A 25293-nucleotide genomic window follows, 5' to 3' on the forward strand; every position below is an offset into this window, starting at 1 on the left:
AAGGGAGGGGAACAAGGAGGAAAGGGGATTGTGGCCTAACCCTTCCCCAGGCAGGTGCTTTCTCACTTACTTACTTTCTTTCTCTCTCTCTCTCTCTCTCTCTCTCTCTCTCTCTCTCTCTCCAGTAAGTGCACACTCTCATTGGCAAAATTTAAGAAGTATATATTGTATATAAAATTATTTTCAGGCTAGAGTATATATGGAACATAATGTATAACGTGTTTAATTAGACTTGAGCTCTTTTCTCAAGATATCTCATTATGTATATTCAAATATTATAGAATCAAAAATCTCTGAAATCTGAAATTCTTCCAGTCCCATACATTTCAGACAAATGATATGTGGCCCATATTACTTTTGTTAAAGATACAGTTCATGCTCAGAGAAAACTTTCTAATGTACATTTTCCCCTCTTTGACTGGATTTTAATTTCATAGTTTTAGGGAATTTCATGGTACTTATTAGTGTTCCAAACAACATTTTTAAGCATATATGTTATACATTAGTTTTACTCATTGATACTCTTTAAGGTCTAAAGTCTTATAAAGGAATTTATATTTCACATCTCATACAATAAAGTATTTTTAAACACTTATTTTAGATATTAGTAGGTACAGAAAAGGCTATTCACATTATTGTTAAAGTTCACTACGTGACTTTTCTTGATCCTGTCATCTCTCTCCTTAGAAGTGACTGCAATTCTGAATTTGATATTTACCCTTTCTTAGAAAATTCTACTACAAAAAAAGAAAATTCTACTCCAGGGGCTGGCAGGTGGCAGTGGTGGTTAGGACACTGGACTTCCACATGGCCGACTGTGGTTTAAGTCCTGAACCTGACTTGCTTTCTCACTTTCTCTCTCTCACTCTGTCTCTCTCTGGTTAAACTAAAATAAATAAATCAAGTTAAATAAAATAATTCTTTAAAAAAAAATTCTACTGTATGTTTAGATCTCTAATCAGTGTTGTTTACTCTGCATATTTTGAACCTTACATAAATGTAATCATACTATACAAGGAGACTTTTAAAAATTCACAGAAAAATGGAATTAAACTAAGTTTATTTTGGTGCAAAAATATGTGAAATCCACGCATAGTGTTTTTATGAAGCACATTTTTTATGAACTTTTGAAGACCCCTTATATACATAATCTTCAACCTATACTTTTTGCTCAATATTATATCCCTAAGATTCAGTATTTAATTGCATGGGTCCAGAGTTTTCTATTTTATGGATATACCACACAGTTTATCTTACTTTTGATGGATATTGAATTATTTTCAGATTATTATTAGTATAAAAATTACTGCTAGGCTGACCCTGAAGCCAGGTGGTTTAGCTTGAAAAATATTGATGGTATACATGCATGTGCATCCAAAATCCCAAAAGGATGGAGAAAAGGAGAAAAAGGGATCATGGCATGACTTGAACCGTGATCGACTACATGGGAGTCCAGCGACACAGCCACTATGCCAACTGCTAGTACCCAGAGATGTTCTTTTCAAAGTATGTCTTTTTTTGGGGGGGCGGGGGAGGAGAGATTTTCACTGTAGGGCGCGGGCGCTCGCCAGACAGACAGAGAGAGACATAGAGACAGAAAGCGAGAAATCACCCCCCAGGGGGGATGGTCACGCCGCAATCCCTTCTCCTCCATTCTCCTCTCGGGATCTTGGGCACGCACGCACACGCGCCCGGCGTGAGTTTTAAGCCACCGGGTCCGGGACACGAACCGCGGTCGACTACGTGGGAGTCCAGCGACATAGCCATTACGCTAACTGCTGGTTCCCCAAAGTATGTCTTTTTTAAAAAAACATTTTCTTTTGAGGGCCACCAGGTGGTTTGGTGGTTAAGGTGCTGGACTCCCGCAAGACTGATGGCGGTTCGAGTCCTGGACTTGGCAGCTTCAAAATCAGGCCAAGTGCATATGCATGCATGCCCAAAATCGCAAGAGGAGAATGGAGAAGAAAGGATTATGATGTAGCCTTCCCCCTGGGGGGGAGGATTATTTCTCATTTTCCCCTCTCTTAGCCTAGTGAGCACACTTATCCTATGGCAAAACCCTTTAAAAAAAAAATCTTGTGTCCCTACCCCATGTGTTGCCACTCACAACTCCCTGTTCTACTATAGAAGCATACTCATACATCCCTACATGTACACACACATATATATAAATATATATATATACATATATATATATACACACACACACACACACACACACACATACATATATATATAAAACTATAAGTGTATGTATAGGGTGGCTTACCTATCTTCCTAAGATCATATTTGGTAGAAGCAATCTGACCACTCTTAGTAAACTAAATACTCTAGGTATCCAGAGAAAAAACTTAGTAGGCTACTAGTGGTAGGAAATAGTTTTCTTATCTTTTCCTTCTTTTTACTCTTTTCATCATTGTTTTTTCTCTTCTTTCTTTGAGCTTATTCTCTTTGCTTGCCTTTCTAGTCTCTAAAATCATTTGCTTATTATATTAACTAAGTCTTCTGAGCTATACATTTTTCTTTAAATAACAGTTCAACTGTATCATTATAACTTTTTATTTAAAATTTTTATTGTGCTGTTTTTCCTTTACCCGTGAGTTATTTATAAATAGGTTCCTTAATTTTTATACATAACAGACTTCATTCCTTTGCTGTCTTCTTTTGGATTATATTTTATCACCTCTTTTTCCCTTCTTATTAACTTGGAAGCTATTCTACTAACCTGTCTTCTGTGGTTATAGTAGTATTTTTAACCTGCACCGCTAACTTATAAACGCCTATGATAAATATCTCTTGCCTCTTTTTTATTTATTTTTTTTGTGTGTGTGCTGTTTCAGGCATTCATTTCTCTTTATTTACAGTTTGTATTCAGTGTGAGTCAATTCCATAACTAAGAATCAAAGTATAAATACACAAACACAATATACAGTCTAGAATAGATGGACAGCATTCAGGTGTGAAGCAAAGGAGAGTGGTCATTCACACACACGGTAGCTTCAGATCTGCTCAATCTGGTTCTTCTCATGTGTGTTTCTAAAGATGAGGGAAAATGACTTTATGGGCATATTAGATACTGGAACAGAACCTAAGCATCAATGTGTGACTATGCAAACAAAATACTTCAGGGACATGTATTTTTAAAAAGGTTTTTGTGTTGAGGCTGTTAGAAAAGATTTTCCAGAATCAAGCTCACTTGAGGTTCTAACTATCTACAAATATTGACTGATAACTGAAAGTGTTCCAAATGTGGCTATTCTGATCCATGGGTTTAAAAAAAAGTATTTACAGAAAGAGGATAAAAGTTTCCGTGAGTTTTATGCAAGTTAGCTTCTGTTCTTCACTTCTCAAGTACCTGATAAACAGTTTTGGCTTCTTCAAATATTTACCTTTTTAATTTCAAGATTTGTAATTCTACCTTCAAAACATCGTTTTTTAATGTAAAAAATGCAGAAATTCAAAGAATAAAAAAGTAAAAGCATTTTTAAATTAGTTGAGGTCAGTGCAATTCTGTTCTTGAAATAGTTTAATTAAAAAAAAATAGTTTAAGTGACTCTGGTGCTCTTGTCCAATAAAAACAGGTGAAGAAAAATGCCTACCATTTGATTTTATAAGGTTAAGCTATATTCACTTAGTATGCCTGGGTTTGGGGGTAGATTTCAATCCATCATTGCCCAGGTGCATCTCAATTACTACATAAAAGAACAAATGCAGTGTCAAACCCAAAGCCTCAGAGGAAAAGAGTTCCGTTCCCCAGAAAACAGTGATAGCTTTATAATGTGAAATTTTATCTAAGGTATATCAGCATTAAATTAGTGCTGCTGAAACGATACACTGAGGATTTACTGTTAACACCTAGAAGTTCCTTCGATTGTACATCTAAATAGAATCATGGAAACTTCATATTAACTAATTGTATTATGGCCTTATGGATTTAATGAACCAAATGAAAACTGAATCTCCATTCTACATCCCATTCTTTATCTCTAGATAAGATAAAATCTATTCTTAATTTTAAGGTAGAGTTTTACATGTCCATATTTCTTAAGCCACATTTAAGGAAATCATGTCTTAACTAATTTCAAGTGTTGTCTCTTCATCTTTACATGAAATTCCAGCAGGTTTAATCTTGGCATTTATCATCTGGTCAAGTCCTTCCCATGTTCTTCAACCAGTCAAATGTGGTATTCACAACATCTTCTGTGTTGATAAAATAAGATGTGGAATTAGTAGATTTGATGAAGACCTGTTTGTGGTGTTTTGTTTTGTTTTGTTTTCCTTGCCACACTGGACTTCTAGATGCCATTTGGATTGGGTTTAGAGGATGGGGAAGTGTAGCTACTTCTTGGCCTGAGTCTCTTAACAGCAGAGATTTAGAAGAGAAAGTGAGGTCACAAGGAGACTGGCTGTTGACTGCAGGGCACTGCCAGCGGCCTTGGTGGTGGCATTAGCTGGATTTGGGGCAGCTGAGATATTCTGGGAGTAGTTACTTGGAAGTGTTATGACAGTTGTTTGATTTGAATAAATCTGCGTAGGTAGGAGCAGTGCCAGAAGCAGCAGCCCCAGCCTGGCCACCATCGCTCTGTTCATGTCCGCTCCGTCATGTGTGCAGAGAACCGCTGCTCGGGGCAGGTGCAGGCGAGGTGGGCTCTTTTACCTCATTCTGAACAGCATAACTTTAGAATTCTTAAAGTATAAGTATTCCCTCCTGCTTTATATACTATCTTTCTCAGCCTGTGCCTGTTTGCTCCTGACTAAATTAAATCCGATGTATTTTTCACTTCTGTCAAAAAACTCTCCCAGGGTATATATATAATACTTTGGTTTTTCACATTTTGAATATCTGATTATTCTGTTGATTACAAATTAACTAAAACCAATTTGCATACCACCACCTCTTTCATTTGGTGAGGGTTTTGGTTGTTACTTTGGTATTAATGCAGATTATGACACAAACAGCCATTTAAACAGTGAGCCAGCAAAATATTAAAAATTATTTTAAAATAAAAAATTAACATTTTAAAATATTTTATATTGCTTATCCTTTAAATGTGACAAAGCCCCAGCTCTTTGCTGTTGTATAAATGCTCACCCCAGGCAGATAGAACAATATCCCAGGGACAAGATTTTGTTTACCCAGAATCTTCAGACAGTTTATAAATTAAACCTAATGTGTCTTCTCTATGGGTACAATCTCTTCGAGTTTTTTTTTTCCCCCTTTGCAAGAATGGAAAATGCCTCTAAACTAATTTAACCAATCCATATAACTGGAAGATTATAAATTTCACCAATAAAATCCCATTTTTTTTATTTAGTAAGCCATTAATTTAAAAAAGTGATAGCTCTCTCTATTCATTATGATGATCAAGAAAGCCTTTGGTGTTGCTCAGACATTTAATGTAACAAAATCTTGGCCCACTCAGTGGTGCAGGCAGTAGGGTATTGAACTGTAATGCTGGAAGCCACAAAGAAGACTACAGGTTCAGATCCCAAGTTGATCTGAAGACATGTTGGGCCTGACTGGCGAGAGAAACTGGGAAAAGGGATTGAGGCTTGACAAAACTCTGTCAAGTGTGCCTCCATGTCTCTGTCCCTCATGTGTGCACATGCACTCTCTCTTATAAATAAAATAAATGAATTAAAATCTTAAATTGCCATCTCCAAATAAGACCATTTTAATTAAATGCTAGTTTTGGTATGTGAATTCCTAATTAGGACAATCTGTTGCCCATAGAATTATAGTTTTCAACTATGATTGGGTTTGGGAATTACTAAAGTAGCTTTAAAAATCATTGATGTCAGAGATTCTCATTTAATTGATCTTGAAAATCATGAGATTTGGAATTTTTACAGACTCTAGGTGTTTCTCATTTCATCAGTTGAGAAGCACTGCTGTACCCTCGCCCCTACCACAACCAGAACTGCTATTTCTTACAAAATACTTGCTGTCTGTGTTCAAGTATTTTATTCTTATTTTTTAGATTTTTATTTATTTATTTATTTGGAGAGATTTTTGCTATAGGGCGCATGCGCACGCCAGACAGACAGAGACACAGAGAGATAGAAAGTGAGAAATCACCCCTCCCAGGGGGGATGGCCACACCGCAATCCCTTCTCCATTCTCCTCTCGGGATCTTGGACGGGCACGCATGCACCCGCAACCGGCGTGAATTTAAGCCTCCAGGTCCGGGACTCGAACTGCGGTCGACTACGTGGGAATCCAGTGACATAGCCATTACGCTAACTGCTGGTCCCAGATTTTTATTATTTTTTAAAGGATTATTTTGTTTAACTTCAGTTTTTTTTTTTTTTTTTTTTTTTTGTAATTTGACCAAAGAAAGATGGGAGAGTGAGAAAGCAAGCTGCCAGGTCCAGGACATGTGGGAGTTCAGCACCTTTAACCATCATGCCACCTCCCAGCCACATGTGTTCAGGTAGATTAAAGTAAAGTTCTGACATTATTTCCTTATTTAATACTTAGTCTAGAATGAGACTTAAACTGAATTTTGAGAGAAAAGGCATTATGACTTAAGATGCTCACTTATTTCCTTAAGCTGATTCATTTGTTCCCTAATCTCCCTGCAATGGGAGTGAAAAGTCAATTTTGCATACAGTCGCTTCTTGTTTATTATTACATGACAAAAGGTTATATATCCCAAAGCCCTCCATCCTCTTTTTAAAGTTTATTTATTTCTTCCTTGATTGAATGAGGGACATCGGGAGGGCAAGAGAAAAAAAAAAACCAGGGCTGTTATACCACAGTCCACCCCCGCCTTCATTAGGCCCTGGATTGTAGGCATGCATGTGACTAGCATACTCAGGAAGGTCTCTGGACTTGAACTAGCAACCTTCCCATGTGAGACTGCCTTGCAGGGCACAGAATGTCACTGTCTCATCCCAAATTTGAGAGGCATTTTAAAAGGAGTACATTATTAAAATTACGCTTTATAATCAGTTATACATTATGGTATACATTTTTACAGTTGCTAGCATTTTATCATTGCCTTAGTTGAATGGTAATCTTTGGATAGTTTTATGTCAGCCTTTGTTGACACATTTTAGTAAGATCAAGAAAGTACCAGCATCAAAACATCTTGGTGATGCTTTGATATCAGTGGTAATCAACTGCTGAGAAACTGCTGAAAATCTGATCATCTTTGTAGGCTATTCTCTTGTGCTGTCTTTTTCAGTTTATTCTCTCTTATTAGGTCTTAGCACCTCAGTCTCCTTGAAATGGCTACAGGTAAACCTTGATACTATTTTTTTTTTTGAGAGATTTTCACTGTAGGGCGCGTGCGCTCACCGGACAGAGAGACACATAGAGATAGAAAGCGAGAAATCACCCCCCAGGGGGGATGGTCACGCCACAATCCCTTCTCCTCCATTCTCCTCTTGGGATCTTGGGCACGCACACACACACGCCCGGCGTGAGTTTTAAGCCACCGGGTCCGGGACACGAACCACGGTCGACTACGTGGGAGTCCAGCGACATAGCCATTACGCTGCTGGTTCCCAACCTTGATACTATTAAGTGGAGCAACTGGCTTTCCATTTCCCCTGTGGCCTACTTGCTGGTTATCTGATTCTTTGGGGGAACTGAATAGACAGGGCTTCTCATTCCCAGTAGAAGAATTATCTAAATTCTCTTTGACCTATTTCCAAATCCCACTTTACATCTTTCCCCTTCTTTTGTGTATGTGTGTGGGGGTGGGGTAGGGGGGGAGACCGCACTTTGCCATAGGGTGTGTGCACTTGCTAGAGAAAGACAGAGGCAGAGAGGAGGAAAGTGAGAAATCACATCACCTCTCTCAGAGGGGATGGCCATACTGCATTCCCTTCTCCTCCATTCCCTTCTTGGTATTTTAGGTGCATGCACAGCTGGCATGATTTTCAGGCTGCCAAATCCGGGGCTCAAACCGTGTTTTAAGCTATGTGGGAATCCAACACCTTAACTACCTTGCCACCTGCTGGCCCTTACATCTTACTTTTTCTAATATGAGTTTTTTCTGAATTGTAAACTTGTTATGCACATTTTCTTATGTGTATATTTCTTATGTAATATTATGTATCAAGTAAAACTTCAGCTTAAAAAATGTGGCCTAGCAAAGTAGTGTGTGCTGTTGACACTGCTATTCAGTAGGCTGAGGCAGGAGGATTGCAATATAGTGAGACCTATCTAATTTTTTTTTTTAATTTAAAACTTGTCACATTAGTATATTTGTTCCGTAATTTAAATGATCATTTTTATTTTTTATTTTCATTTTCATTAGATTTATAATGTTTTTTTTTAATTTAAAACTTGTCACATAATATTACATAGTATATTTGTTCCGTAATTTAAATGATCATTTTTATTTTTTATTTTCATTTTCATTAGATTTATAATGAATACTTCAGCAATACTTCAGCAGATAGTCTTTGGAGATAAAAATGGTTTCAGTTGTTTCCCTAATTTATTTAAAACACAGTGTCAGACTAGCAGATGACATGGAAATTGAGGCCACTGAATCCCAGATGGCCAGCTGTGCAGTTTGAGTCCTAGACCTAGCAGCTTGAAAAACATCCCAGGTGTGTATGCATGCATGCCCAAAATCCCAAGAGGAGAATTGAAGAGAAGTTATTGCAGTGTGGTCATCTCCTAGAAGGGTGCTTTCTCTCGCTCTCCCTCCCTCCCCCTCCCTCTCTCTCTCTCTCTCTCTCTCTCGCGCGTACGCGCGCACGCACGCGCACACACCCTTATAGCAGTAAATAAAATATAGTGTCAGTTAACTGATAGCAGCCTCTTTAATCAAAAGAAGTTAATATATAGAGATTTTTCACTTTTATAGTATTGTGTTTTAGAGAGAAACTTGTAGCAGTTAACGCCATACTCAGACTTAATAAACTATTATTTTTATAATTTGAAGAAATAGCTTTTTGAAAATTTGCTATAAGGTGTGTGCTCTCACTGGAGAGAGACACAGAGAGAGAGGAAAAGTGAGGAAGCACTCCTTCCTGCCCTCCCCACTCCATGCAGGATGGCCATGCTATAGTCTCTTCTCCTCTGTGCTCCTTTTGGGATTTTGGGCACAGACACATGCCCACACACGTGCTCAGTGTGTTTGTTAAACTGCCAGGTCCAGGACTCAAACCACTCAGTCAGCCATTTTGTATCCAGCCACCAAAACCACCGTACCATGGGTTGGCCCAGAAGAAATAGCTTTTATTTACTTGTATTTATTTACTTTTTTAGAGATTTTTGCAGTAGGGTTTGCACGCTCACCAGAGAAACAGAAAGTGAGATATCACCCCCAGGGGGATGATCACACTGCAATCCCTATTCCTCCACTCTCCTCCTGGGATCTTGGGCACACATGCTTACATGCCCAGTGTGAATTTTAGGCCACCAAGTCCGGGCCTTTAACCATGGCCGACCATGTGCGGTCTAGCAATATAGCTGCTACACTATTTTCTGATCCCAGAAGAAATATCTTAGTAGTAGTGGTTTGCTGTGTAGAATCTAAATTAGGTACTGCTTTATCTTCACAATTCTAACAAAAGATAAATTCATTTAAAATATGCTTACTTTAAAAATCAACTTCTAGAATATTAGTTTTGTTTGTTAAGCAATACATATAATTAATAATCCTTTATTAAACCATCTGTTTGGAGAGTAACTTAGTTAGACTTTAGTGATCAGTATTTTTTATGAGAAGATTGTTGTATGATTTAAAACATGGAATAATAGAAATTTAAAATTTTTAGAGTTACTATAAAAAAGTTGACATATGAACAAGGTATTTATTAAAGGGTATGTATAAGATGCCAGGTCAGAGGAGATGGCTGTTACTGGGTTAAATGCATATAGTAGGAGGGTAAGAATCAGAGGACACTGCAGAAATGCAGGAAAGTTGCTGATACTGTGACTGATATTTTGGGTACTTACTGAGAAATTAGGGCAAGGACCTGAACACTGAGCAGCTAAGTACCCCTGTAAAGGGATGGCAGCGTAAAGTCTGCTGTGCAGAGGTCTCTCAGTCTTTCGTGGTGATAGTGCTGGTGGCTCTCCTTACTAAAATGAATGAAAGAAGACAGTATTGAAAGTTATTTTATTCAGGTGTTACCATAAAGGTAATAGTGATATTATGATTTAAGTCTTTGAGAGGGAACATTCTTGCCTGTGTTGGGAAGAGTCTAAAGAAACTGGGGGTGTAAAAACAAAAAGACCCTAATGTGGAAGGAAAAGGATGGAGTGGATAAATGTTGAGGCTGTGTAAAAACAGGATTCCTAAAAACTGAAAAGGAGCTAGGAATTAGGAAAAGCAATTAGAACAAATAAGTATAACCTCAGAATTATTCAAAATAGATTCAAATGTATATGAAATGCCACAGAGGGCAGTTGGTACATTATTCGCTGTATGAGAGGTTATATAGTGTTCATTGAGGAAACAATTCATATTTTGTTTTTGTCTTCAGTAGCAAGGAACTGTGTTCAAACTAGTATGTGCAAAGTAAACATTGTTCAGAGAGAGAACATATATGAGCAGGTAATTATTCTAAATAAGCGTATCTTAGCATGAACATTGCTTAGGGAATCTCGTAGCATTGTAGACGACACTCACCCAGCAGCTCTGGTTTTTCAGAAATTGTGAGAAATGGGGGTGAAAGAAGGATGGAAATAAACAAATTTAAGGGATCTTTAAAAACCTTGTGGAAAAATGCACCTTATGAAAAAATTATACATGGCTTTCAACCTTTTTTGGTCTCAAAATAACCTGATACTTTGATTCCATTTTTCCATGAACTTTTTGAAGTAAGTATTTTGAACAGAATGCAACAGGAATAGAATCTTTCCCGAATACAGTCAGAACAGGAAATCAACTTTGTATTCACATATGTGAACCATGTTAAAGTATTGTTGAATTCTGTCTTTTTCATATTGTTCTAGTGTTACTAAAGGGAGCATAGAGTTTCCATACAGTTCAACCACCAGATGGTGCTCATACAGAAGGGATACACTTGTGTGTGGTTTGTATCCAAGAGATCACAATTTTTCTAGATAAATCTGTGTTCTTAGTCTTCTCAGGGCAGAATTATATTAGCTCAGTGTAGATGTATATTTTGAAATTTAATAGCCCAACTTGTAAAGGTTAAAAGGTAAGGGGGAATAAAAGACTATGTTTTATTTATAGTACATTAGCTTTGTAGTTGGTTATTTCTTTTTAGTATTTTAGAATTTCATTATTGTTTTCCTCTCATCTTTCAACCTTTTAAAAATTTTCACAAAGAGGGACCAGCAGTTAGCGTAATGGCTTTGTCGCTGGACTCCCACGTAGTCGACCACGGTTTGAGTCCCGGACCCAGTGGCTTAAACTCACGCCGGGTGCATATGCGTGCATGCCCAAGATCCCAAGAGGAGAATGGAGGAGAAGGGATTGTGGCATGGCCATCCCCCCTGGGGGGTGATTTCTCGCTTTCTGTCTCTCTGTCTCTCTCTCTCTCTCTGTCTGGCGAGCGCACACGCCCTATAGCAAAAAACCTCTCCAAAAAAATATTTATTTTTCACAAAGATTATTAAATAATCTAAAGTAAGCTTTCCCCTATTGGTTAGACAAGAATTCTGCTGTAGATTATCCAGTTTATCCCCTCAGTATTCACAGGGGATTGGTTTTAAGAGAACTCCCTACCCTATGTCAAAATTCATGGATGTTCAAGTTGCTTGTATGTATTAAATGGCATAGTATTTGCATATAACATATGCATATCCTCCTGTACATGTATACTTTTAAATCTCCAGATTACTTAATCATAGTGCAATGTAAATACTATTAAATAGTTTTTATTTTGTGTAGGAATGGTGACAAGAAAAAAGGTACATGTTCAGAACAGACACATCCATTTTTTGAAAATATTTTCTATCTGAGGGCTATCTGGTGGTGTGGTGGTTAATGGCGCTGGACTCTCCCACATGGCTGACCACAGTTCGAGTCCTAGACCTGGTGGCTTGCTGTCTGACTTTCTCTCTCTCTCTCTCTCTTTCTGGTCAAAATAAATGAGTAAGTGAATGCAAGAATGAATTAAATGAAATAGTAAAAAAAAAATGTTTTCAATCTGTATTTGATCAAATCCATGGATATAGCAGTACAAATGTGTTACCATTCTGTAAAAAGAAAGAGTTAAACTATACAGAAAAAAGAAAGTTTATATATCATACTAAAATGTTAATAGTGATTGTTCTTGCTGGTTTAGGTTATCTATTAACTTTTTAAAGAATTGTTTATTTTATTTTATTTTATTTGTTGTTGTTATTATTATTATTTAATTTGACCAGAGAGAGAGAGAAAGGGAAAGTGAGAAAGCAAGCCATCAAGTCTGGGACTCAGACCATGGTTGGCCATGTGGGAGTCTAGCACCTTAACCACTTTGCCGTCTGCTGTCCCATATCTATTAATTTTTTAAATGTATTACTTTAAGTAGGCATTCCACATTTTTTATAGTGAACTTAAATTGTGTTTTAATAGAGTACTTTTCAGCTCTTCTGCATAATGAGGGAAGTTATTGTACAGCAAAGAACAGTTGGTTGCCATTTGCCTCCCAACCAAATCATGTGAAACCATGTGATTTAAGTACATGCATGGTTTTGTATGTATGTATGGACTAATTGTCAGTGAATGAGGTAATCCTAGATTTTTGTTGCTCAGGTAATAAGACATTTTCATAAAGAAGTCCTTCGTAAAATTTGAAGTTGTTTTCTTGATGTGAATGTATTTGAATAGGAAATTCGAATATTGAGAAATTTCTTCTCTATCCACCAAGGATATATAAGATGATGATCTGTCAACTGTAAATTGTCTACAAGCCTTTGGCTCTCTAGGATAAATTTATGTACACTACAGGCTTACTGTTCTGTCTGTGTTGGTATTGTTTACAATTTGACATAGGAGATATGCATTCAACAGTTGTATTCAGTATCCTCATCCAACTTAATTTAGAATAAGAGCCAATATCAATTCCAATGTATTCCCCCCCTTTCCCTGAGTTTGTATCAGACATGGCTCAAGGTATTTGTGGTCAAACCAATTGCTAAAGTACTTACATAAACCACTCTAATCAGTTCTTTATTAAGTACTCAGTCATAGTAAAACTTTTTTTTCCCCCAGAAAATTGTGGTTATTTTTTTCCTTCAGAGAGGATACTTAGTTTTCTGTTTACACTTATGTTTTTCTCTATTCCCCTACTCCAAATTAGAGAGGATGAATTTGTCCAGCATTACATATTGCCTGCTACTGCCTATAATGTCCTTAGCACCTAGCTTTCTGCTATAATCTCTGAAACAAAACACCTGACACCAAAGATTCCTAAATGGCTCTCGACTCATGCAGAGCATATGTCTATATCTTAGGGAAGTGATTGTAGACACACGCATTCACATCTTTTCTTGCTGAGTTAGGATTTGCAATCACTTCAAGGTTGTAGTTTGCATTGTCGCTTTTCAGTAGGCTGCATCTAAGTGGTGCTGGTAATAAGCATATACATAAGCAAGGTTTTGTCAGTTTACATCTGAAAAAATATTCATGGCTGAGATTGGGATTTACAAAGTGCTCAAATCAACCTAAAAATTATATTACTCAACCATTAGTAATTTATCAAGTATCATTTTGTTTATATACTATTTTAAAATGACCATATAATATATAACAACATAGTTAAGAAGACAGGCTTAGGGTTCTACTATTCTCAAACTGGAAAATAAGAGTCACTTATGGAGCTTTTTAAAACTAAAATTCCCATCAGCTACTGTCATGATGGTTAAAGTGCTGGATTCCCACATGGCAGACTGAAGTTTGAATCCCAGACCCAGCAACTTGAAAATCTTGCTTGTGCATTCATGCCCAAATCCCAGGAGGAGATTGGAGGAGAAGGGATTGTGGCTTGGCCATCCCTCCTGGGGGATGATTTCACACTTTTCCCTCTCTGTCTTTTCGGCAAGGCCACACACTCTGTGACAAAAACCTTTAAAAAAAAAAAAAATTCTTGGTGTCCTCTGCTCCTAAAAAATTTATACTACTTTGCCTTTTTAGCTAGCATCCCAGGAAATTCTGAGACTAACAGCTATGTACAGAAACCAAGATCTAAATGTTAGATGTTAGAAAATGGTCCATTTAGTAATCAAATATTATTATTTTATGAACCAGAGTATTATTATAATGTTGGATAAAACATATTTCACTGATTATAAAACAAAAATTTACTATAAATTCTTTCTTATCATAGGAGCCCAGAAGCCCAGTATTTATTTTGCTAATTGATCTGTTTTGCTGCAGACTTAATTACTAAAGCATTTAAAAACAATGTGTTACATAAAACGATTGTGCTGTATTACAAATGGATTCAGTCTGATCATTAGATGCTCCAAGTTTAATGTTGATAGTATACCTTTAAAAAAAACTTAGCACCAGTGCTGAATAATGTAAGCTCCTTCCTGCTGCAGAAATTTGTATGTCACTGACAAAGATTCCTTAGAGAAATTGTTACAACAATCAAAACTATTGGCAGAAAGAATCCTCTTGGATTTTTAAATTCAGTTCATATTTATAATTTATGTAAGCAGTAGAAGATGCCATTGGATTTTACTACAGACTGCAGTTAAAACTTGGTAATCCAGGGTTTCTCCACCCAGTACATTAAATCAGGCAGCCCCAAAGGATTTTGGAAGTCCAGTGTTTATAACATTCTTCTTTACCTGCTAATCGACCTCACTTCCTGGATTTCAGTCCGTCTAGTTATCAGCTAACAAAAGAACAGCTTTTGGTTTCTGCAGACGCTGGTGAAAAAATACCAGGAGAAAGAAATCCACCTTATGTCGTCTTTTTTTGTCTACAAAAATAAACTCAGCCATCATACAGCTAACAGGTACAGAAGGAAGATACAAGCTCTTTCATAGGAAGAAATTACAGAGAAAATGAGCATCATTTCTGAAGGTTTTTATTTTCCCTGATCTACAAGTGATGCTGCTGTAATTCTAGCTGCAGTTTTTTACCGATCATTCACCACTCAGCAGCTGGTAGAGAAGTAAGACTGCTTGGCAACCACCTGCAGGGCTGCAGAGATGAATTACATTTTCGGAAACAACACACTTCTATACTCTCGCGCCAGTCGAGGAGGCAATACTAGCTCTAGCCATGGCTCAGTAGGCCCAAAGCAGAAACACTGGGCAAAAAAGGGCTCATCAGATGAACTCCAAGCTGAGCCAGAGCCTTCACGCTGGCAGCAGATAGTTGCATTTTTCACTCGAAGACACAGCTTTATTGACTGCATCTCGGTAGCCACCAGCTCCACCCAGGTAACATACCACTTGTTGAAATTATTTTCAATATGTGTTTGTTCACATTTGCTTTGCGTAAATATCTTAGTACTGATTTCTTATTATTAAAAAATAGTCTTAGGCATTGAAACCTTAAATGTATAGAAATGTATGTTTTCAGCCCATCTCTGCAGGTCTTTAGCACAAAAGGAAGAACAAAAATATTTTCTCTTACGCTCTTATGTAATATCCATCAAAACAGTCTCAGATTCTATCAAATGACTTTCCTAAAAATATAAAGCCATGAAAACATAAACTAAAAGATAAATTAATAATGTTCATCTCTTTATTTTTAGATTGCGTTAAATCTGTAGAGTATGAAAGAAAGAAAATACCTGTGTTTTTTTTCTGTTATTAGGTAACCTTAGGGAAATTGTTATAGTAAAGAAACAAGATAATTTGAAATATTTTCAATTTCCACTATTTTGAGAATAGATTAAATTTAATACAGCTGGCTAATATTGTATATACTATATCTTAAAGTTATATTAAATTATGGTTTATTCTGAGATATAATCCTTTTTGTGAATATTTGTTGTCTAGGGTTATTTTGAAATCATTAAGCTTTTATAGTTATAGGGTCATGGAAATTTCTTCTTACATATTTAAGTCACAGTTTAAAGAAATGAGCAAACACTGAAAGTCTTCCAGATTAAAAAGAAAAAAACAACTCCTAAGACCTCTTCTTTTTGAGGAAATGAATATTGAATATAGGTAGAAAATATAAAATAAAATTAATAATTATTTTAAATACCTGTTGTTTGGTGTAAGGGTGGGTTGGAGAGACTATTTATATCTTAAAATACATATTTAACAGGTAGTCATTCAACTTAAATAAGAATGAGGAAGTTCAATTTAAAAACATTGAGAATGTTTTTGTCCTTTAACATCAATTATATTTAAATTACCAATATATGCATGTACATACACATTCTTTAGGGCCTTTATAAATTCCCTTAGGGCCATCTTTTTAAAAATAATTCAAATAAAGAAAAAGTAAAAACTGTAGCTAGCAACAGCTTTTTTTACTAAATTGTCTTTTACTATTATAGTTTTGATTTAAAAGTAATGTCAACTTTTTAAAATTCTACTTATTCTTATTAAATGTTTGAGAGAAATAGAGTTACTGGGTAGGGAGAGAAAGAGTTATTTTTATGTAGGTACTGAGGTTAATTAACTATCACAACTTACTGAGGGACAGTAATTGATTTAACTCTTAAAATGAATACTGCCACAAGAATGTAACTAATTTGATTTTGGCTAAAATCAGTATATCAAAAAAGGATGAAATAAAGGTTGGCATTGTTGGTCATTATAGATTAATATTAAGGTGATATTAATCACCTTCATATCTTGTTGGCAACAAGAAAGGTATCTTAAAACTGTGTCATGGAAATTTCTTTTTACGTATTTAAGTCACTCTGTGTGTATGTATGTGTAATATGCATTTGTGGTTTGTATAAAAGCACTACTCTATAATACACATATACACACACACAAACACAATACTACCATGAGATATTTATAGTTAATCTAGGGGCATACAAATAAAAAGACAGGAAAAGCAGTTCACATATAAAACTTTAAGTCTTAGAATTACATTATAGTTACTTAGCAATGGACCAAAAAGTTGCTGGCATTGACATCTGTTAATATTTGATTCTACAAAGCCATTTTCAGTTGTGTTCATCTCTTCCCTCCTACCCCAATTTGGTTTAGGTTGGTTCTGTAACTGATAAATGAATGAGTTTTTGTTTCTTTCAGACGTTTTTCTGATAATCCTCTTTTTCATCCAGTACTATATCTGGAAATGTAGACATTAGGTCAGAGGTTTGTGGCTTCTATTTCTCCTGCTCTGGAGTACCAACATTTCATCTTTCACTTCATACCGTTCTCTAACTGATAAATTGGGTGATTTATATCCTCAAGTCTTCTGTTATAACTCATTGGAGTTCATCTTACAAGGTAAAATATAACGGGGCTGAGAGAGAACTTTATATTTGGATCTTAGTTGACACTAGAGGACATTTTTCTACTGGATTGTCAGAAAAGTCATGATGTATTTTTTCTCTTTTTCGATGAAAAGATGTGTCATGACTTTTCTGATAACCCAGTATTCTCCCTATGACTGTCTCATGCCTGGAAGTCTTATTTTGTAGCACGGAGGAATTTGCATGTTAATGAAACTTTATAATTTATTAAGCATGTACTATATAGTAGTAAATGTACTATATAGTAGCCTATTTAGTAGTATGATTCTGTTCAGTACTATGACTGATAAATAGTAGCTCCTATTTTTACTGTTGTTGGGAATACTCATTTCTAAGCTTTGATAGAAAGATTAATTTTTAATCTAATTTCTTAAGACTTGACCACTTGATGACTTTCCTCAGATAGAGTTGTTAATCAAGTTTTATTAGTATGAAAATTATTATTTTGATTTAATATCCCCCAGATACCTGCTATAAATAAAAAGAAAACTTACTTTGTAGATCCATTTAAATCACGTATCTGTTGGAGGTATGTGTCATCATAACAAAGATTATGTGCCAGGTTCTACTGTAATACCTGGAATTTAGTAGGAAATCATTAAATTTTTTTGAATGATATGAAAACCAAAGTTTTCAATTAGCAATAATTGCACCTTGGATAAACCTCATTGGCTACGATACTGCCACTGCGCAAAGCTATGAAAACCAAAGTTTATAAAACTTCCACAACACATGCAGCTTCTGGGATAGGGGCTGGTGTATGGTTGGTGCTCAGTATATACATTTATGGAATTAATTCATTATTTTTGGTTTCCAGCACCTAGAATGTGACCTCCTGGCCTTCTACAATACAGCACTTAATCTGACAGCTCCATCACAAGTGCCTTTAGTTCTTCACAGCAGCCCACTTCATATTTCCACTTCCGTTTTTTTCCTTTCTAGTGTTCATACTGTCCTCAAACCACACAGATCCCCCAGGAGCCCAATTTTGTCATTCCTTTCACTTCCCACCCAATAGCGGTAATATATATGTATGCACTGTGTCTGATACTTTTTCATTTGATTGTGTCTCAGAAGTTTGTATTGTGGGTTGAGGGGACTTTTTGTTTTATTAATGTTAAATTAGTTTCTTTTGGATTAGTTTACTTTGGTGTACGTTTTTCTGATTCGGCATGGGCTTTATACTAGTTTTGTCCTTAATTTTGAGCAATTAATATAACTTTAAAAAATGATCTATGGGGACCAGCAGTTGGCATAATGGCTGTGTCGCTGGACTCCCATGTATTCAACCTCAGTTCAAGTCCCGAACTCAGTGGCTTAAACTCATGCCAGGCGCATATGCGTGTGTGCCTAAGATCTCAAGAGCAGAATGAAGGAGAAGGGATTGTGACGTGGCCATTCCCCCAAGGGGTGATTTCTCGCTTTCTGTCTCTCTGTCTTTCTCTGTCTTTCTGGCAAGTGCACATGCCCTATAGCATCACCTCCATTCTTGTGTTGGGATCACTTGATATCAGCCTGCCCTGTCCTTAGCATACTCAGCTCATTCCAGTCTAGGATCAGTATTGATATTTAGCATAGTTTTAAAGAACTCCGGCACAATAACTTCTAGGTGTACTACTTGATTATCTCTTGAATGAAAACTTTTTTCTACTTGATAATATCAGTGTTGACTAATGATAATAATAATAATATAAACAATAATTGCTGAGTGTTAGTTCACTTTGAATTTGTGTTTAGCAGCTACTTATAGATTTTGGCCTACTTAAAATACCTAACATAGATCATTATAACTATTCCAAAAGGTGCCCCAAGTAAGTGACATGTCAAATTTATCTGAAAGCAACAAAGCTCCATTCCCAGGAGGAATGGAAAAGATATGAAAACTTGTTAGAATTGAAGTAGAATAATACATACCAGTAAACATTACGTACAGGTAAACATTAGCCACATGAGTTGAATAATCTGCTTAGAGGAAAAACCCTGTCTTAAATGAAAATACAAGAAAACATTGTTCAAATACCCATGTAGGAAATACATAGACTGGGGCTGGCAGGTGGCATGGTGGTTAAGGGCACTGGACTCCCACATGGGCGACCGCAATTCGAGTCCGAGACCTGGTGGCTTGCTTTTTCTTTCTCTCTCTGTCTCTGTCTCTGTTTCTCTCTGGTCAAATTAAAATAAATAAGCAAATTATATAAATAAAATACATAAGCTAATTTATATAAGAATATTGTTAGGGACCAGCAGATGGCATAATGGCTATGTCACTGGACTCCCATGTAGTCGACCGTGGTTTAAGTCCCCAGCCCGGTGGCTTAAACTCATGCTGGTTATGTGTACATGTGTGCCCAATATCCCGAGAGGAGAATGGCAAGCACACGCGCGCCCTATAGCAAAACTTTCGTGTGTGTGTGTGTGTGTGTGTGTGTGTGGACACACACACACACACACACAATACATATCACATATTTTGAATAGCACTTGGGACATAATAAGTACTCCATTAAAATTACATGCTGCTCTCTCTGGCAAGTACACGCACCCAATGGCAAAAATGTGGGGGGAGGGTATGCAAGGCATGTTCTACCAAGGCACCCATCTGCCCCCCACCCTGTCTGCTTTTGTAAGACCCACAGGTCTGAGTATCTTTAATCACAGGATTTAAGGGAGAGGGTACCTAAAGAGCCCCTTAGATATCAGATGCCAATTTCTTGTCCATACCTTCCCCCCGGACACTCTCTTCTGCAAATTGCTAAAGCTAGTCACAAATGAATGGCTAAATTTAAATGATTATCCACACCTTACCATGCTCCTCCAAACATATCATTAGGACTAATATTAGATCCTACATCTCTTTTAGCCCCAGTCACTACAAGTCTAAACCTTTCACTAAGCTTTATTATTTCTACCTTTGGTTTAAAGTGAGAGATGTGTTCCTTTTACTTGAACACTTAGAGTCTCTTGTACGATTATTGATTGATTATTGATTATTAATTTCAATGTTTTATGTCTCAGTGAATAGGGAGACCTAAGAAAAGGGAGAGACAGGGAAATGGCCTTTCAGAACAGTCAGAATGCACATAGCTATCAGTATCTTGCATGTGTTTGGGTCAAAAACTAGAATATTTAGAGAGTAGTAGGTAGGCAATCTTCTTAAACTATTATTAGGTGGTCAGGAAAGTCATAACATTTTTCTATCCAAAAGTGTGTCATGATTTTTCCAAAGACCCAATACTTTGAAAATAGGAACTTTCCTAGTAGGGTGGTTCCAGGACAATGGGTAGAAAAAGTCCCCTTTGGTATTGAGTAATCAGAAACTCAAAGATAGGATAAAACTGTTGTACTGGTTGTGTGATGCTGACTCTACAGACTTTTGTTTCTTAATTTTCCATTACAAAGACTATTAACTTGCAAGACTAGCACTATAACTAGATTTGTAACTTAATTGTTCCCCTTTTCACATGAAGAATAATTTGGAATATATGCCATAGCTCCATTTTTCTAGGAAGTTTTACATGGTACCTATACGATATTTATTCAAATGATGTTTAAAAACCAGTCATTTGTACAGTAAGACAGTGTAGAAAACCACAGAGATGAAGATTAAGCAAAAAGTCATTGTTTACAATAGTTACATAAACTTTTTTAAAAAATGAAAAATGTGTCATGAGATCCTGTAATTACACTCCTTGGATGTTTACCCAAATGAATAAAAAAATTGCATCTACACCAAAACCTGAACATAGCTACTTATTAGCAACTTTGTTCATATTTGTCAAAACCTGGAAGCAATCAAGATGTCTTTCAGTGAATAAATGGATTAAAGTATGGTACGTATAGGCAATGAAATATTATTCAGCACAGAAAACTAAATGAACTATCAAGCCATGAAAAGACATGGCGGGAACCAGCAGTTAGCATAACGGCTGTGTCGCTGGACTCCCAAGTAGTCAACCACAGTTCGCATCCCGGACCCGGTGGCTTAAAACTCACGCCGGGCGCATGTGCATGCATGCCCAAGATCCTGAGAGGAGAATGGAGGAGAAGGGATTGCGGCGTGACCATCCCCCCTGGGGGGTGATTTCTTGCTTTCTGTCTCTGTGTCTGTCTCTGTCTGTCTGTCTGGCGAGCTCACGTGCCCTGTAGCGAAAACCTCTCAAAAAAAAAAAAAAGACATGGCAAAGTCTTAAATACACGTACTGGGAGAGAGAAGATTAGAAATGGTTAGATAGAACATTCTGGAAAAAGACAAAACCGTGGAAGTATTATCAAGATCAGTGGTTGCTGGGAGTTGTGGGAAAGAGAGGGAAGAGTAGGTAGAGTGCAGAATTTTCAGGTGATGAAACTGTTGTGTATAATACTGTAACGTTGCATACAGATCATTACATATTTGCCAGACCTATAGAATGTCCATCACCAAGGATGAATCCTAATGTAAACTATGGAGTTTGGGTGATGATAGAGTATCCGTGTCAGTGATTAGCATCACTGATTCTAACAAATGTATCACTCTCCTGCAGAGGTGTTGACAGTAGGTGCTCTGTGCATGTGTGTGGAAAGATATGTGTGTGTAAACTCACTGTATTTTCTACTCAGTTTTGCTGTGATCCAGAAACTGCTCTAAAATATTGTCTATTAAAAATACAAAATTGGTGGGACCCACAGGTGGCATAGTGATTGGGGCACGGGACTCTCGCATGGCCAGCTGTGATTCGAGTCCAGACCCAGGGGCATAAACCTCACACCGGATGCATGTGTGTGCATGTCCAAAACTGGAGGAGACGGGATTGCGGTGTGGTCATCCCCTCTAGGGGGTAGTTTCCTCTTCTCTCTCTCTCTCTCTCTGACTCACTCTCTTTCTGTCTCCAGTGAGCACACATGGCCTGTAGCAAAGATTTCTCTAAAAAGAAAAAGGAAAAAAAATGCAAAATTGTTATCTCTTCTAGGTAGGAAATGTGTTGTATTTATCTTTGAAGCTTGTATATAGTATCTTGCATGTTAGATGACCCTTATCTCAAGAACAGGGAAATTCACAGGTGTGATTTGTATATTTTTAATGTATTCACATAAGTTTTAAAGTTAACCTTTAAAGTAATGTGTTAGTTACACTGCTGAAAAATGACTGACCCACATGCTTATGGGAACAGGATAGGAGATTCAGCCTATAAAGCTTTATTTGTTTTTGGTTTGTTTTGTTTTTTCCTTTTCTAAATTTGCCAGAGAGCTTGCACGCTCACTGGAGACAGAGAGAGAGAGAGAGAGAGGCAGAGAGAACACATACACGAAAGAGGAAGAGTGAGAAAGCACATCCCATGGGGGATTGGTCATACCACAATCCCTTCTCCTCCATTTCTCCCTCCTTTTTGAGCACATGCACGCACGTGCGCACACACACACCTGGCATATTTTTCAGGCCTTTGAGTCTGGACTTGAACTGTACAGTTAGCCATGTGGGATTCAACCATCTTATTCACCATGCCACTGGCTGACCCACCTGTATAACGCTTGTACCTCTTGTTTACTTTCCAGCAATGCTTGTTAAATGAGAATTGTATTTCATACTTCTTAACTCTCTGCAGTCCAGTAGTCAATTAAATAATGACTTGAAGGTTGATTGCTAACCTGTAAGCATCAAAAGAGTTGGTATTTCTAGGTGTGTGTGTGTGTGCTTTCTTTCTTTTGTGGTCCCTAGAGCCTAGTGTAGAGAGTGCACTTGAAGATATTGGCTGAATGAATAAACAAATGTTGTATAGGCATTTATTTCCATTTAGTTTGATGATGATAAGAGGGAGTTTAGGGCTTCTAAATAGGATTTGGCAACTGTAAAATTTCAAAGCCATCTTTATATAAGAAGAATTTATTTATTTATTTATTTTTTGTAGAGGTTTTCACTATAGGGTGCATGCGCTCGCCAGACAGACAGAGAGAGACGTAGAGACAGAAAGCAAGAAATCACCCTCCAGGGGAGATAGTCACGCCACAGTCCCTTCTCCTCCATTCTCCTCTTGGGATCTTGGGCATGCACGCACACATGCCCGGTGTGAGTTTGAAGCCACCGAGTCCGGGACGCGAACTACAGTCGACTACATGGGAATCCAGCGACATAGCCATTACGCTAACTGCTGGTTCCCAAGAAGAATTTTTTAAAAATACAAGTTAAGTCTATATTGTAGGATTTTTCTAATCATATATATTTCAAAAGTAATTCTAAACTCTGAAAAAATTGTGAGTTGTATTTATTTTTTCACACATGACCTTAAATTGTTACTATTGAATTTTTACTTAGTATCAGTGTTTCTAATGATCTTTTACTGTGTTGTTCTTTGTATTTCCTGGCACCGTTATGTAGATAACATTTTCAGTCCTCTATTTTCATATCAAAGTTTAGAATTTTGATTAATTTAAAAATAGTTGTTCAGACCATTTGGAGAACAGCAGCCTATAATTATCACCTTATTTAAGAAACTTGGAATAAACCAACTGATGTGATAATTTTACAGGCATATGCAAATCAGTCAGCAAAGACTGGACCTATTTTATATATGCAGACCGAGTGGTATCTGGAAGCAGTGGAATTTTAAGACAAGCCCAAACAGAACTTCTGCCTTTTGGATACATTTATTTTAAAGGTTTCCTTTCCTCAGGGCTTAATAGGAGATATCTATGCCTTTTCATTTGGTTTTTTTTCCCTTTAGTAAACCCCAGTTTGATCCTACTTCTGAATAGTACTTTCATCATATATTCTGAAACGAAACGAAACTCTGTTGACTCAGCTAGCTCTGGGATATGGAGAATTTATGATTAGGACAGCATGAGTTTAATTGATTATCTTAATTTTTTGTTGTTGGTCCCAAGAAAAGAACTGGATATTATAATCTGGGGGTTAAATTAAATCAAATCCACCCTCATGTTTTTCCTTCCTTTCTTTTTTTTCACACCAATCAGAGAGGTGTTTTTGACAGGGTCTTACCATGTCTTGATTCTTCTGCTCAGGCTATTTAGGTTAGGACTGGGAATTGAACCTGGGTCTCTGATGTGTCCCTAACCATTGGACAGTGGTACCCTCCTGCTTGTGCCACTGCAGCTGATTGATCTTGGTAGAACCATCTAACTTATCAGTTGTAAATTTGAAATCAGTTTGAAAGTATCTTGGAAGACAGAAGAAAAGATGCATGCCAATCTTAAGAATTAATCGATTTAGCTATACTAAATAATGTAGGAAGAATTTGGAGGAAACAAAAAAGAATAAAAATGGTATTATTTAAATGACTTTTTTCCAAACTAGAAGGTTATATATGTTATAGAGGACAAATTCTTTCAATTATGTGAGCACAGTTTCATTATATAGATTTTCTTTGGTAAAAGTATTTAAAGGACTCTAGATAACTTGAAATCTTCATATATGTATATTTCTTGTTTATTTTAAAATCATCATCTCCATGTTTTGGGGAGGTCTTGCTTATTTTATTTTTTTAAGAATTATTTAATTTTATGGGTCTGGCAGGTGGCATGATCATTAAGGTTCCTGGACTCCCATATGGCCAACAGCAGTTGGAGTCCCGGACCTGGTGGCCTGCTTTCTTATCTTCCCTCTTGCTCTCGATTTCACTGTGTCCCTCTCTGGTCAAAGTTAAATAAATAAATAAAGTTGGGGACCAGCAATTGGCGTAATGGCTATGTCGCTAGACTCCCATGTAGTTGATCACAGTTTAAGTCCCAGACGCAGTGGCTTAAACTCAAGCCGGGCACATGTGCGTGCATGCCCAAGATCCTGAGAGGAGAATGGAGAAGGGATTGCAGCGTGGCCATCCCCCTTGGGGGGTTGATTTCTTGCTTTCTGTCTCTGTCTCTTTCTGTCTTTCCAGAGAGCGCATGCGCCCTATAGCATAAACCTCTCTATAAATAAATAAATAAATAAATAAACAAACGGTCAAGCAAGTCAGTCCGTCAGTCAGTGAG

General features: G+C 37.0%; 2 protein-coding genes and 1 pseudogene across 6 annotated transcripts in view; 1 reads left to right on the forward strand and 2 right to left on the reverse strand.

The window, feature by feature from the left end:
* The window catches only part of DLG1 (discs large MAGUK scaffold protein 1), a 331865-nt gene that overhangs the window by 125971 nt on the left and 180601 nt on the right, over positions 1-25293 (forward strand). For 2 of the 5 annotated variants that reach the window (XM_006156761.3, XM_006156762.3), the window contains exon 1: positions 14908-15322. The exons of 1 other annotated variant lie outside the window; for it this stretch is intronic. In XM_006156761.3, coding sequence (XP_006156823.1) covers positions 15089-15322 — 234 coding nt within the window. In that variant the 5' untranslated portion in view covers positions 14908-15088. Of the gene's footprint in view, positions 1-14907; positions 15323-25293 lie in introns of those variants that run through there. 2 more of the 5 variants (XM_027775029.1, XM_006156763.3) reach the window with 2 other exon arrangements.
* On the reverse strand, positions 4360-4590 carry LOC102488154 (signal transducer CD24). Its single transcript, XM_006156807.1, has one exon. The coding sequence runs from the start codon at positions 4588-4590 to the stop codon at positions 4360-4362; it is 231 nt and encodes a 76-aa protein (XP_006156869.1).
* On the reverse strand, positions 17865-18032 carry LOC114009317 (uncharacterized; annotated as a pseudogene).

Source organism: Tupaia chinensis, unplaced genomic scaffold (genome assembly GCF_000334495.1).
Source record: "Tupaia chinensis unplaced genomic scaffold, TupChi_1.0 Scaffold000515_1, whole genome shotgun sequence".
In the NCBI taxonomy this organism is placed as follows: domain Eukaryota; kingdom Metazoa; phylum Chordata; class Mammalia; order Scandentia; family Tupaiidae; genus Tupaia; species Tupaia belangeri.